The 15,890-nt window shown below is 43.4% G+C and overlaps 1 protein-coding gene across 2 annotated transcripts in view; it reads right to left on the bottom strand.

Moving 5' to 3' along the window:
* The window catches only part of MPHOSPH8 (M-phase phosphoprotein 8), a 248,377-nt gene that overhangs the window by 105,501 nt on the left and 126,986 nt on the right, over positions 1–15,890 (bottom strand). For both annotated transcript variants that reach the window (XM_029602497.1, XM_029602498.1), the window contains exon 13: positions 13,879–13,962. In XM_029602497.1, the coding sequence (XP_029458357.1) occupies positions 13,879–13,962 (84 nt within the window). The remainder of the gene's footprint in view (positions 1–13,878; positions 13,963–15,890) is intronic.

Genomic DNA, 15,890 nt, shown 5'->3' with positions numbered 1-15,890 from the left:
CAGAATAGGCAAGCGCGCCTCAGACACAGAAGGTAGGCGCCGTCCACGAGTAGAAGCATGGTCAACACAAAAGTAAGTATTTCAGAACGTGCATATGGGATGCAGAAAAGGTTTGTTGGAATAGAAGGAAAATGAAAATTAACTGTGTTATCTTCATAGTTGGAGACATAACAGATACTGTGTACCTGGTTAGGACACAGCACTACCCCTCCCGTAGCCCCTGAAGCAGGCACGAACGTGCCGAAACATGGCCCATGTCGGGCAAGCAGACGCGATCCCGTGAGAAGAAGTTGAGACGGACGCCTTGATAAGTATTAACAAACAAGCAGCGGGTCGCCTCAGAAAACGGGGAGATAAGGGGATTTTTTAGAAAATCGTTTAAGAAATAGAAAAACAGAAAAATTCGCATTAAAACTTGGTTAATAAAGAATAATAGACGGGGCTAAAAAGAAGGACACCCCACCAATTGGTTGTCCTTTAATAGAGCCACCGTACATAAGCAACACCATAGCACAAGTGTCCCTTGTATTGGTGTATGTTGTAGAATTATTAATTGCATCAGTAGCATGGGATCTTTTTAGTGTTTGGGTAATTGCCAGTTCTTGTGGCCTGGTTTGGCCTCTGTTGAAAACAGGATGCTGGGCTTGATGGACCCTTGGTCTGACCCAGCATGGCAATTTCTTAAGTTCTTATGTTGTCATTACATCAGATTTTTCAAGAGAAATCCCTGATTACTTTGTCTAGAAGTCTGAATATTAGAGACAAAGTAGTACATGCAGCGATACCATCAGGGATTGACATAAAAGAGCCTATCCACAACTCATTCCAAAATTGTGATTTTTGCAAGACCACCCTTATAGGACATGTCTGGGTAGATCCAGTTATGAAGTATCAAACATGGAGAACATCCACAGACAATGCCCAACCTATTCCTATCAAATGAAACAAAAGTTGGGTGGGCCGACTATGGGCTTCTGTCCGCTCCAGAGAGAAGGCTGAAGTTCGCTTGCAGTCCAAACTGTACAGGCCTCATTCACCTTGGTGAATGAGGCCTGTACAGTCCAACTTACTTGGCAAAGCTAAGATTTCTTTAAATTAAGCCTTTTCACATAGCTGTAATTTTACTATTCTGTCTACTGTTATTCGTATGTGCCTATTTCTCCAGATATTGTTATAAGTGATTTAAATTGTTTTGTGTTGCCTGTTCCAAAAGCAATCATAACATATACCAAAAACAAGAAAAAAAAAAGAGGGAGTTTTTAACAAGACACTTAACAGGTGACTTGTGGATCATAGAAGGTGATCAGGCCAGCTCTAGTCAGTCTGCTTGAAAGAGAGGAGAGACTACAGTCCAACTTACTTGGCAAAGCTAAGATTTCTTTAAATTAAGCCTTTTCACATAGCTGTAATTTTACTATTCTGTCTACTGTTATTCGTATGTGCCTATTTCTCCAGATATTGTTATAAGTGATTTAAATTGTTTTGTGTTGCCTGTTCCAAAAGCAATCATAACATATACCAAAAACAAGAAAAAAAAAAAGAGGGAGTTTTTAACAAGACACTTAACAGGTGACTTGTGGATCATAGAAGGTGATCAGGCCAGCTCTAGTCAGTCTGCTTGAAAGAGAGGAGAGACTACAGTCCAACTTACTTGGCAAAGCTAAGATTTCTTTAAATTAAGCCTTTTCACATAGCTGTAATTTTACTATTCTGTCTGCTTCCCTCCCACCCTACCCACCCACCCCTAGGTTGGTTGTTCTAATATAGTCTACCTAAATACAATTGGCAACAGGATAAATTGGTAATTTAGTTGTTCCTTAGGTGTTATCCATCAGATAAATTTATCAAAATGAGGACTATCCAATGTAACCTTTGTGGAGCATTTATTGTCAGGGAAGTCATCTGGAAACTTAGGGCTTGCCCAATTTGTGCACAACTCTCTTCCTTGAAAAAGGAGCTGACTGAGATTAAAGATCAATTAGCTTCAATTAAAAGTAATACACCCACATTGCATTACTCAGAAAATAATTCCCCAATATCACAGAAAAGCCAGGAGTCAAGAAAAGGATTTTCAGTAGGCTCAGGTAGGCCCCACAGTCACCCATTCTTGACAGATGGGCAGCCAACAGGTACACCCCCCCACTCAAACAGGTCATTAAGAAATTCTTTACAATCCAGGATTACAGTGGGCTCTGGTAGAATTAGACCTGTGATGAGGAGACACACAATGTACCAAATGCAAAAAGAACAACAAGCCTTCTCTATATTAAAAACTGAAGAAATTCTTGAGAAAAACATTGAAGAGTTACCAGCAAAGAGAGAGAAAATACAATGCATGCAGTATTTCAAGATCCATAACCAAAAGAAAAATCTAATTGAGATGAATAACTCTGTCAACAGTGGCACAACTACAAAAAGAAAGAGTGAAGTGAATAACAAATCTCAACTAATATCTTATAAGGAGTCCAGGAAAAGCAATAATCTTAAAGAGAGTACCTGGAAGGCTATGACCACAAATGCTCATAGTTTGGGAAATAAAATCCCAGATCTGCAGGCCCTAATGGCTGAGGCAGAATTGGACATTGTTGCTATCACAGAAACATGGTTCACAGAATCTCATGAATGGGATACAACAATACCAGGCTACAACTTGTTAAGGAAGGACAGAGAGGATAGAAAAGGGGGAGGTGTGGCTCTTTATGTTAGAAACAACATCCAAGCATCTGAGCTACAAGGAAGTTGGGGTAAGGAAGAAGCTCTATGGCTCGACCTAAAAAAAGATGACGGAGCGTCCATTTATATTGGAGTGGTTTACAGGCCTCCAAACCAAACGGAAGAGCTGGACAGAGATCTGGTTGAAGACATCCATAAGATAGGTAAGAAGGGAGAAGTGGTGATCGTGGGTGACTTTAATATGCCAGATGTAGACTGGAAAATCCCATCTGCAGAAACTAAAAATAGTAGAGCGATAGTGGATGCCATGCAAGTATCTTTGTTCAAACAAATGGTGTTGGAACCCACGAGAGAAGGAGCTATACTCGACTTAGTGCTCACTAATGCAGATAATGTCTCAGATGTCCAGGTGGGCGCCCACCTCAGCAGTAGTGATCATCAAACGGTATGGTTTAATATCACTAAAAGAATAGGGAAAAGAACCACAAAGACCCGAGTTTTACAGTTCAAAAACACAGACTTTGAGGAAATGGGGAAGTACCTGGAGGAAGAACTTAAAGGATGGGAGAACGAGAGAGATGTGGATCAACAGTGGACCAATCTAAAAGGAGCAATCACCAAGGCAACTGCTCTATATGTTAGAAATGTAAAGAAAAGCAAAAGAAAATTGAAACCTATCTGGTTCTCAAAGGAGGTGGCTGACAAAATTAAAGCTAAAAGAACAGCATTCAAGAAATATAAAAGATCCCAAAGGGAGGAGCACAAAGAAGAATATTTGTATCAACTGAGGGAGACAAAGAAATTAATCAAGTTGGCAAAGAGTCAAGCAGAAGAGAGGATTGCCAAGGAGATAAAAAAATGGTGACAAAACATTTTTCAGATACATCAGCGAAAAGAGAAAGGTCCAAAGTGGTATAGTGAAATTGAAAGGTGGTAATGATCAATGTGTGGAGAGAGACAAAGAAATGGCAGAAATATTAAACGAATACTTCAGCTCTGTGTTCACTAAAGAAGACCCTGGAGAAGGACCATCTCTACACAACAAGAAACTGGAGGGAAGTGGAATGGATATAAATCCTTTTACAGTAGAAAATGTGTGGGATGAGCTAAAGAACCTGAAAGTGGACAAAGCCATGGGGCCTGATGGGATTCATCCAAGGATATTGAGGGAGCTCAGAGATGTTCTGGCAGCTCCGCTGTGTGACCTGTTCAATAGATCCCTAGAAACGGGAGTGGTGCCAAGTGATTGGAGAAGAGCGGTGGTGGTCCCGCTTCACAAGAGTGGGAACAGAGAGGAGGCTGGTAACTACAGACCGGTTAGCCTCACTTCGGTGGTGGGAAAAGTAATGGAGTCACTGCTGAAAGAGAGAATAGTGAACTATCTACAGTCCGGGGATTTGATGGACCAGAGGCAACATGGATTCACCAGGGGAAGATCCTGTCAGACAAATCTGATTAACTTTTTTGACTGGGTAACCAAGGAATTGGATCGAGGAAGAGCGCTTGATATCATATACTTGGATTTCAGCAAAGCTTTTGATACGGTTCCGCACAGGAGACTGGTGAATAAAACGAGAAGCTTAGGAGTGAGGGCCGAGGTGGTGACCTGGATTGCAAATTGGCTGACAGACAGAAGACAATGTGTGATGGTAAATGGAACCTTCTCTGAAGAGAGAGCGGTTTTAAGTGGTGTACCGCAAGGATCGGTGTTGGGACCGGTCCTGTTCAATATCTTTGTGAGCGACATTGCGGACGGGATAGAAGGTAAGGTTTGTCTTTTAGCGGATGACACGAAGATCAGCAACAGAGTGGACACGCCGGAAGGAGTGGAGAGAATGAGACGGGATCTAAGGAAACTGGAAGAGTGGTCGAAGATATGGCAGCTCAGATTCAATGCCAAGAAGTGCAAAGTCATGCATATGGGGAGTGGAAACCCGAATGAACTGTATTCGATGGGGGGGGAAAAGCTGATGTGCACGGAGCAGGAGAGGGACCTTGGGGTGATAGTGTCTAATGATATGAAGTCTGCGAAACAATGCGACAAGGCGATAGCAAAAGCCAGAAGAATGCTGGGCTGCATAGAGAGAGGAATATCGAGTAAGAAAAGGGAAGTGATTATTCCCTTGTACAGGTCCTTGGTGAGGCCTCACCTGGAGTACTGTGTTCAGTTCTGGAAACCGTATCTACAAAAAGACAAAGACAAGATGGAAGCGGTACAGAGAAGGGCGACCAGGAAGGTGGAGGATCTTCATCGCATGACGTACGAGGAGAGATTGAAGAATCTAAATATGTACACCCTGGAGGAAAGGAGGAGCAGAGGTGATATGATACAGACTTTCAGATACTTGAAAGGTTTTAATGATCCAAAGACAACGACAAACCTGTTCCATAGGAAAAAAATCAGCAGAACCAGGGGTCACGATTTGAAGCTCCAGGGAGGAAGATTCAGAACCAATGTCAGGAAGTATTTCTTCACGGAGAGGGTGGTGGACGCCTGGAATGCCCTTCCGGAGGATGTGGTGAAGACCAGAACTGTGAAGGACTTCAAAGGGGCGTGGGATAAACACTGTGGATCCATAAAGTCAAGAGGCCGCCAATGAAGAGTGGGTGACTCACCAGAATGACAGCTACTGCCTGGAGACAATACCCTTATTCAATAAACATACACATGCTTACTGTGACTCCAACATCGCTCTAAACTTCAGCAAGAGGAAATGTGGAAAAATGGATTTACACTCACAAAGAGGGGAGTAGCTGGCTTGTTACGGCGGTTACTACCCCAAACCAAATAAGCCTGATACTTCACCTTCAATGCATATACAGCATAGTTCTCTGCTTCAACGACAGGGGAGAAGAAAAAAGGGTTCGCACTCACAAAGCGGGGAGTAGCTGGCTTGTTACGGCGGTTACTACCCCAAACCAAATGTGTCTGATACTTCACATTTGATGCATATCCAGCATGGCTCTCTGCTTCAACGGCATGGGAGAAGACTGATACATCACGCATTTCCAGCATAGCTCCCTGCTTGAACAGCAGGGGAGAAGAAAAACAACCAATAAGGACTGTATAACATAGTCTGGGTAAAACAAATAAGCATGGGTGTAGCTTGCTTATTGCGGCGGTTACTACCCCTACTACCCCTAACTAATCAAGCTAGATATTTCAATGGTGGGGGTGGAAGGTAAATAGAACCAAGAGCTAAGAGAAACAGATAAGTATGAGAGAAAAAATGTGTGAAGCTTGCTGGGCAGACTGGATGGGCCGATTGGTCTTCTTCTGCCGTCATTTCTATGTTTCTATGTTTCAAATGGGGTCTGGGAAAGAATGTTGGAAGGACGATGGACTGGTTAAGATGGAAGTCTGTCACCACCTTACGCAGGAACTTAGGGTACATACACAAGACCACCCTGTCATGATAAAACTTAGTGTAAAGTGAATAAGTCACTAAGGCCTGGAGCTCGCTCACCCTGTGCACTGAGGTGACTGCCGCTAAAAATATGACCTTCCAAGTCAGGTACTTCAGGTCACAGGTGCACAGCGGCTCAAAAGGGGCTTTAATCTGCTGAGCTATCACTACGCTGAGGTCCCAAGACACATTGGGAGGCCTTAGGGGAGGTTTCAATTGAAGTAAGCCCCACATAAAATGTACAACTATAGGCTGTACAGAGATCTACACCATGGTGGTAAGTGACAATTATACTGAGATGAATTCTAACGAAGTTGGTTTTCAAGTCAGCCTCCAATAGGTATAGGAGGTAATCATGCAGTTTTTGTGTGGGCAAGAGAATGGATCTAGGGCCTTCTGCTTACACCACACGGAAAACCTCCTCCACTTCAGTCCATAGGACTTTCTAGTGGTAGGCTTTCTAGAAGCCACCAGGACCAGAGACATATCCTCTGAGAGAATGAATGGTTGCAGAATTAACTTCTCAACATACAGGCTGTGAGTAACATAGCATGGAGATTGGGATGTCGCAACCTGCCTTGATCTTGCGTGATGAAATCTGAGGAAGTTCCCAAACTGATCGGCCTCCGGATGGAAAACGCCTGTAGGAGTGAAAACCAGACTTGCCTCGGCCAATGAGGGGCTGTAAGGATCATAGTCCCCTTGACCTTGTGAAGCCTCAAGAGAGTCTTTGTCATTAAGGGAATCGAAGGATAAGTGTACAGAACACCCTTGCCCCAATGTCGGGCCAGGGTATCTGAAGCTGATCTGCTGTCTGTCTTGTACAGGGAGCAGGACCAAGGCACCTTTCTGTCGCAAGGCAATGAGAAGATATCCACATACGGGCTCCCCGATGTGGAATTTCCAATTCACAACCTTCTGGTCCAGGGAGCATTTGTAAGGTCTGAAGGCACGACTCAGTCTATCTGCTAACATGTTCTCCGTCCCAGCCAGGTATGAGGCCCTGAGCCCCATCCCATGGGACAGGGCCCACACTAAATCTGAACCGCTTCCTGACAGAGGATATACGAGCCCATTACTCCCTGCTTGTTGACATACCAGATCACCACTTGGATGTTGGTTTAAATCAGGACAACTTTGTTGGACAGCTGATCTCTGAAAGCCCATAATGCATTCCTGATCACCCAGAGCTCCAAGAAATTGATTTGGCAACAGCTTTCCTAGGCAGATCAGAGACCCTGGGTGTTGAGCCCATCTCCATAAGCTCCCCATCCCAAGGTGGATGCATCCATGGTTAGGACAGTTTGGGTAGGCCAACTTCGCTACCCGCCACCAGGGCAGAGTCCCAGAGGGGTGAAATGATTCGAAGGAGATCCTGAAGGTTCTGCATGGCCTGGTGCCACTGTGACCTCAAGGTCCATTGGGCCCCATGCATGTGTAATCGTGCCAAGGGAGGGACATGGACGGTTGCAGCCATATGGCCCAACAACCTTCAACGGGTACCAAGTTGACACCTGCTGACTCTGCTGAATCTCTACCTTGTTGGTCAAGTGAAGGCCCTTTGATGAGGCAGGAAGGCCTTGGCTGGGCCATGTCCAGCAGGGCTCCTATGAAGACCAATTGAAGTGATGGCAGAGATGAACCTTCGGGTAGTTGATGATGAAACCTAGTGACTCCAACAGCTGGATGGTCAAGTGCATGGACCTGACAGCCCCCGCCTGAGATGTGCTCTTGACCAATTGTCTAGATAAGGGAAAATATGTACTTCCAGCCTGCAGAGGTGCACTGCCACCATGGCCAGGCATTGTGTAAAGACCCATGGGGCTGATGCTAGCCCGAACAGCAACACCGGATACTGAAATGCTATTTTCCCACCACGAACTGGAGTTACATCGAGATCTTCCCCAGTCACCGGAAGTGAGTGATCCCCTTTTTGTAAAAGGGATATCAAGGTGCCCAGGGAAACCATCTTCAACTCTTTTTTGACAAATCTGTTCAAGGTCCTTTGGTCTAGGATGGGACGGAATCCTCCTGTTTTCTTTGGAATCAGGAAGCACCTGGAGTAAAATCCCTACCCTCTTTGCCCTGGTGGAACTCTGATGGTTAAGAGGAAGGAGAGCTCCATTAGAAGCACCTTCTGATGTGCTACTGGCCCCAAAATGGGCTCCGAAGGCAATTTGGCAGGACATCCAATAGGTTCAATTGGTACCCTTGGCAGATTTATTTATTTATTTATTATTTTTGTTATACCGAATTTCATGATAATAATCACATCAACCCGGTTTACAATTAACAATGTGAGTAAGACAGAGAACAACAATTAACACTATACAAAGTTTAAACATCGAAAACAATAGTATGTATGTGTGAAAGTTACAATAAAACAGGGAGAGTTAACTTGGATCTAGAAAGGGGAGATAACTGAACAGAAGGATCGTTACAGTACGGTCGATTGCATCAAATAATAAAGCTGAATGGTAAGATGGATCTATATGATACAGGAGTGTAGGATAATAAAAATATGATACAGGGTGGTTTCTTATTTCAGTCCAATTTTGAATAAGAGTTAGTGCTGTTAGGTGGAGGATTTAATCAAGGCCTGGGAATGCTTTTTTAAAGAGCCAAGTTTTCAGTCTTTTTCTGATGATGGAAAGAATCCACTGGTCTGAGATTACACTGGGCCACTGTTTCGCAAAGAACTTCAGCCTGCCCCCGACTGGTGGATCCATTATCTCAAGTATGGGCAACTGGACTATGCTCCCTACGACCCAGTCAAAACCCTGTCCCAAGAGTTGACTAAGGTGCTGGCTGGGCCTTGGGTGTTCTCTGCTCCCTGGGATGGCCGCAGGAGCCCGGATGCTGTTGATGGGAGCGAGGGGGCAGAGGACAGTACTTCCTCTGGTGAAAGAAAGACTTCCACTGCTCAGATCTCACTGACCTCCTAGCCGAGGACGATGGGTCTAGAGTGCTGGCGGAGAGTTGTTGGAGGGTTTCATGGTGGTCCCAAAGCTAGGTCACTGCATTCCTCACCCTATCTCCAAAGAGATTCTCCCCAGACAGCGAGTCGTTCCTGTACCTCTGATCAGAGATCCAAGGCCCACAGCCATGCCGTTCTGCGGGCACTGATTACCACTGCAGAGACCCTCGATGCCATCTCGGAAGCATCAAAGGTTGCTTGGACTTTGTGTATCCCGCACTAAAGGCCTTTATGCACCAGCGACATGAGGGTGTCCTGCTGCTGCTGAGGCAGCTGCCCGGTCACCTCCTGCACCTGCTTCAAATGTCCCACAAGTACTGGTTCATGTATAGCTGGTAGGATGCTATGTGGGCAGTAAAGCATGGCTCCCTGAAACACCTTTCTCCCAACAGTGTCCATCACTCTGTGATCCTTCCCTGGGAGCACCGAAGAATGGGTCTGAGACTATTTGGCTCTCTTGAGCAGATACGACCACCACCGACTGGTAGGGCAACTGTTGCTTTTTGAATCCAGTAGCCTTCTGGACAAGGTAAACCTCATCCTCCTCCTTATGCACAAGAAGCACTGTGAGGAGATGTTCCCATACTCTCAGCAGTAACTCCTTAAGGATATTGTGTACTAGGATTGCCATGATCTCCTTAGGAGGCTCCATGAACTGGAGGATTTCAAGCCTCGTGTGCCTAGCATCCTGCTCCATGAGTAACTGAAATGGGATGGCCTCTGCCATCACCTTACAAAACCTGTGAAGATTAAGTCCTCAGGTGGAGACTTCCTTCACTCTTCTGGAGGAGAAGGGTCTGAGGGGAGACCTTCAGAGCTATCGGAGAACTCTGTGGTGTTATCCCCCCAAGGGTTATAGGGACCCTCATACTCACCAAAACAGACCGGGGATAGGGCCCTAGCTGGATGGCCTTCGTCCAGAGATGCAGGCACCGGCAGAGTTAGACAGGGGGGGGGGGGGGGGGGCTGTAGGCCTCAGCCAGCCTGGGTTTAGCTTCCTCCTCTGAGAAACCTCAATGACCATCATATTGGCAGGGGTAGGCTGCGGCGCCCCTACGGGCACCAATGCCAGCCTGGGAACAGATCACCAGCTGGGTAGGTAATGCAGCAATGCGCTCACTGAGCTTCTCCAACAACAGCTCTCAGACGGATAGTACCGGTTCCGGTGCCTTCTGTGCCTCGGGACCAATGCCTTGCATCGCTGGCTCAACCACTAGTTAGACTCAATGCTCAATCTCCTCCTCGAACACTGCCTATGCCAAGACCAACTGGGAGGAAGGAGGGGTAACCAGATCCTCTTTAGAACAGAGGAGGAGGATCAGATACTGGCATCAGGACCAGTGGATACCGTCATGGACCCCTGGCACTCCTTGCTGTGGGGTCACTTTGGGGGCATCACAGCATGAGCTGGCGCATCCCCGTGCATCGACGGGGACCAATACAGATGCTTCTTTGGCTTCCCTCGATGCCTGGCATGGTCTTTGGCGCCCCTATCAGCTAATGGCACTGATTGAACCTACAGACCTGCTGATATTGTCGGCTTGGTGTGGCTCTGAGGTCCTTCGATGCCGATGGCTCGGTCTTCTCTGACCCAAAGAGTTGCTCCATCTTATCGAGCTGAAGATAATGTCCCTTCGGTGTCACCTGTACACATTTGCGGCAACAATGGACGTCATTCGACGCTCCCAGGCAGGGGATACGATAGACATGGTCCTTGGGCACCAAGGGCATTGCCAGAAATAAGACACGGCTATAACGGGGCAAAATAAATGGGAAGCAAGATCAAAATCGATGGTGGTGGGCATTGAAGTACCCCCGCTGCAGGGGATCAACTGCAAAAGGAAACTTGCTGAAAAAAAGGTGAAAACCCTGACTAGGAACACTATGGGGAGGACAGAGGGACCTGGCATAGAATGCAGGTGAAAAAATAGCAAACAATTGAAAAAATAGAAAGTTTACCGAAATAGGGTGAAAGTGCGCTCATCAGCTACGATGTTTCAGCTCCGCGGAAAGAGATTGAAGAGGGACTCACATGGATGCGTGGTATAGGGCATGCTGGTCATGCCCAGTGTGGCAAGTCAAAGTTCTAAGATACTTATGACCCATAAACTGCTCAGTACCTCCTCTTTTCCTTGGGTAAACTCACTGCTACATATCTATCACCCGACTAGGAATCTTAGACCCCAGGAAAGGAGCCTTCTTGAAGTACCCTCAATAAAAATAGCTAGATTATCATCCACAAGAGACTGTGCCTTTTCGGTGGCTGCTCCTAGTCTACAGAATTCTATACCTGTGTCATTGAGACATGAGGAATGCCTGAAAAAATGTAAAGCAGCTTTAAAGATCTTCCTGTCCAAGCAAGTGTTGAAGAAACAAGAGCCTGTATATATTTGGTAGCTCTTCCTGTATTATGGGGTCTAGTCATGTGTTATGAAGTCTTATGAAGTGTTTAAAATCTAGTAACAGTCCCACAGTCTTTCCTGATTTATCAAGCATTTATTCTGATGTATACTGTCTTTATTGCATTCTTGCAATTTTGATTGTTGACTGATTTTGTGTTATTTATTTTAAATTATGTTATTTTTTAAATCGCTTAGAGCTATACACAAAGCAATTCAGAAATTTTAATAAACAATTCTTTCCTCTGCCCTAGCCTCCAGATCTCCTGTGCTTGTCCTATGCTTTCTTGAAAGCTACTTTTTGTCTCCACCATCTCTATTCGGAGACTGTTCTACAGATTCATCAGCCTTTCCATAAACATATATTTCCTAGATTGCTCTCAAGTCTTCCCCTTTTTACTGTCATCCTGTGACCCCTCATTCTCATGTTTCCCTTCCTTTGAAAGGCCCGCATCATGTATTTTTTTTTGGAGGTATTTGAAATGTTTTATCATCCCCCCCACCCCCGCCCCGCTTTTCTTCCAGGGTATAAAGGTTTAAAACCTTAAGTCTTTCCCAATGTTTTATAGTGAAGATCACTAATCATTCTAGTAGCTGCCCTCTGAACTAACTATCCTGTCTCCAGAATTGGATGCAATACACTAAATGAGGTCTCACCAAAGATTTATATAGTGGCAATATCACCTCTTTTCGATTCTCCTTATGAACTCCTGCAGCCTTCTGGCTTTTCTGGTTGTTATGATAAATCCATAGATCTCTTTCAGTATAAATCAGAACTCATTCTCTTATTTGGTATTGTACCTCTGAGTTTCTGCTATTCAAATGCATGATCTTGCACATTTTAGCATTAGATTTTAGTTGCCAAAATTGGACCTTTCATCAAGCTTCCGTTAATCATTCTTTACCTGTTTTATGCCATTAGGGGTGTCTACCCTGTTACATATTTTAGCATCTGCAAAAAGGCACATCTTTTCCAAAACAGTCAGCAATATTGCTTACATAAATGTTGAACCCAGAAAATCTCTGTGGCACTCTGCTGGTAATCTCTCTTTTCTTGGCGTGAACTGTTAACCATTAATCTTTGTTGCCTTCCTCCCAACAATTTGTAACCCAGTCAATTACTTTTGGGCCCATACCTAAGCCACTCAGTTGATAAGTTTATGCAAAACTGTGTCAAAGACCTTGCTGAACTCTAAATACATCACATCAAGCACACTTCCCAAGCTAGCTCCTAGGTCACCCAGTCAAAGAAATTGAATTGTTTTACAAGACCAATCCCTGGTGAAAACCATGCTACCTCAGATCCTGTGTCCTCTATTTTATTAGTGATTCCATTAATTTTCCCACCACATGTGTCAGACTAACTGGCCTGTATTTCATAGCCTCTTCATTTTTGTGAAGGGACATCACACCCGACTTCAAAAAGCAGCGACAGGTCACACAGTGAGGCTGCCAGAACTTCCTTGAGTTCCCTTAATATCCTAGGCTATATCCCATCTGGTCAGATATCTTTATCTACTTTCAGTTTTGCTAATTTGCCAGCTACATATAAACATCCTGTTTAGAAATCTGCTTTGGGTCTTCCTTCCTTCTATTCTTATTTCTGGCAATTGTATGTGATCCTTCAACAGAAATATTTGTTCAGTAAATCTGCTTTGTCAGCCTCTCAACAGTCTCCCTATTTTCCACTCAGTCTTATTGACCACGTCTGCTTTTCCTTCTATCACTAACTTATCTTTAAAAAAAAAAAAAGTTGCATCATAGAAACATGAAAAGACCATATGTCCTATCTAATCTGTCCATCTATAATGTACTGAATTACCTATTTTCTCTCCTGACCACTTACTCTGTGACCAATGTTCCCTCCAAAGAGTGACTAGGTATGTGCAAATTGTTTTTCATGTAAGCAACAATGTTTGACCGCCAGTATTAGTGTTGCATTTACATATACAGCAAGAAGAAAAATGTATGTGCGTGACCATATAAAATCTAAGAGTGATGCTCTGAAATGTATGAGCGAACTATGCTGATAATATAACAGGATTAAAATGTTGCAAAACTGGATCACCACATCCAAAATAAGGATGTGTTAGAGCATGATATGCACTTTTTAAATTATATTGTTTTCATATAGCTAGCATTTAAAAAATATTCTCAACTAAAATAAAGATTTATAGTAGCATCATAATGGGAAGATTTATTGTCCTATTACAGTGGGATTAGGTATCGCTAACTGAACAGCATTTCAAATGACTGAAAATCAAATGTGTTTGATGCTACTTTACAGTTTTAAATACATTTTCTACAATGCCTATATAATTACTCATTAGCATTCTTGAAAATGTTAATAATGAAGTTTAGTAAGTAGCTAAAGAGAAGCATACAAACCTACACAATAAATTAAAATTACAAACTTTCTCACCTTGGCGGTAGGAGAGTCAGCCAACCTAATAAAAAGTTTATTAAGGCCAGCTACAGGGCTAAAAGAATAAATAAAGTGAGCATCCTGAAAAAAAAAAAGAAGAAAAAACAATCTGTTAATGTTCAGAATATCGGTATTAAAGATACGGTTTCATAAGAATACCACTGGCATAGAGGGAAGAGGTTTGGATTTGTGGATCCTACACATTTATAAACCTTCTTGTCGGATAAAAGTCAAGCTGAAATATCTAGGGAAGATGTCCAGTAAAATAAAAGTAACCTCCCTTCTTCTTAAATACTGTTTCTTGATTTGTTTAAAGTAGAATGTATGAATTTATTGAAGTAGTTAATAATATATAGATTATATACAATTTTGTTTATTTGAATCTCCCTCAATTATGGTATATGTAACAACAGAAATAATGGAAAGTGATTTCTAATATGTGTTGCTTTATGTTTATATATTTTCTTGTTTTCATGATGTAAGGCATTTTGAAAAATTTAATAAAGATTAAATAAAAAAAAAAAGAATACCACTGGCAGTATCAACTGAAGGCAATGCCCAGTCATTAAACACTTGGTCTATATTTTGGAGGCAAACAGACAAACATTTGGATCATTACTAGCAATTAAAACCAGAACATCCCCTAACTGCTAACCCTGCAAAGATATGAAGAGATGGTCTGATATCAGTTACAGTTGTTGAAGTATACATAAAGATTTAACTTGGTAGGAAAATATATCGTTAGTTAACTAAAAATTCTAACAAAACTACCTAACAGTATCACTGTTTCCAAATCTCTGGTCTTTAAATCAGAGTACTTAAACCCATTTCTCAAAGGATGCTAATTCATTAGATATATTTGCATTCATTTGGTCTAAGAATTAAAATGAGAAATTACTACTTACCTGATAATTTCCTTTTCTTTAGGACAGTCAAATGCATCCAGAACAAGTGGGTTATGCACCTCTACCAGCAGATGGAAACGAAGCAAATCAACACCACAGTATATATACCCCTGCAGTGACATCAGCCTGCCAGTATTTTCTTCAAAAGAAACTGTGGACAGCCTATGAAAAAACTTGATTAAAAACAGATAACCATTTCAATACTCAGCCAACATGAAACACTGAGCTCAGACAAGAATGTAATAACACTAGTCTAGGGATTGGAGCAACACTTATCAGTCATCCCTGTAACACATAGGCACACAGGAGGATCATTATCCAATCATTCGGCAGCCAAGGGAGGGCAGCTGGATTCATCTGACTGTCCTAAAGAAAAGGAAATTATCAGGTAAGTAGTAATTTCTCATTTCTTAGCATCCAATCAGATGAATCCAGAACAAGTGGGATGCATCTAAAAAGGGCAGGAGGCTGCCCACTGTCCTGTGAAAACCGCATGTGCAAAGGCTGTGACAGACGATAATAACTGGAAAAGGTACGTAAGGAGGACCATGTTGCAGCTTGGCAAATGTCGACGGAAAACAACAATCTAGCTTCTGCCCATGACACTGCCTGAGTCCTAGTGAAATGAGCCCTAACCTGACTCTGTAACGGCTTCTCAGCATCCATGTATGCAGCCGTGACTACCTCCTTAATCCAGCAAAACTATGGTAGCCTGTGAGGCTGGCGCTCTGTCTAGTGATACCGTGAAGGACAAACAGGTGATCCGACTTCCACAAAGGCTCAGTAACCTCTAGATACTTAAAATATCTCTTAACATCAAAAGATTGTAACAGATGATACTCCTCTCATTTCTCTCTCTCTCCAGAGATGGCAGGGAGATGGACTGATTCAAGTGAAACTCAGTGACCACCTTCGGTAAAAAAAAAAAAAAAGAAGAAATGGTACACAGCTGTACCACCTCTGGAGTCACCTGGAGAAATGGCTCCCAGCAAGACAAGGCCTGCAGTTCGGAAACCCTATGCGCAGAACAAATTGCCACAAGGAACACCGCTTTTCAAGATCAGCGAACACAAGGACAGAGTACGCAGCAATCTAAATGGAGGG

Source organism: Rhinatrema bivittatum, chromosome 5 (assembly GCF_901001135.1).
Source record: "Rhinatrema bivittatum chromosome 5, aRhiBiv1.1, whole genome shotgun sequence".
Lineage (NCBI taxonomy): Eukaryota > Metazoa > Chordata > Amphibia > Gymnophiona > Rhinatrematidae > Rhinatrema > Rhinatrema bivittatum.
This window is presented reverse-complemented; position numbering and strand designations above follow the sequence as displayed.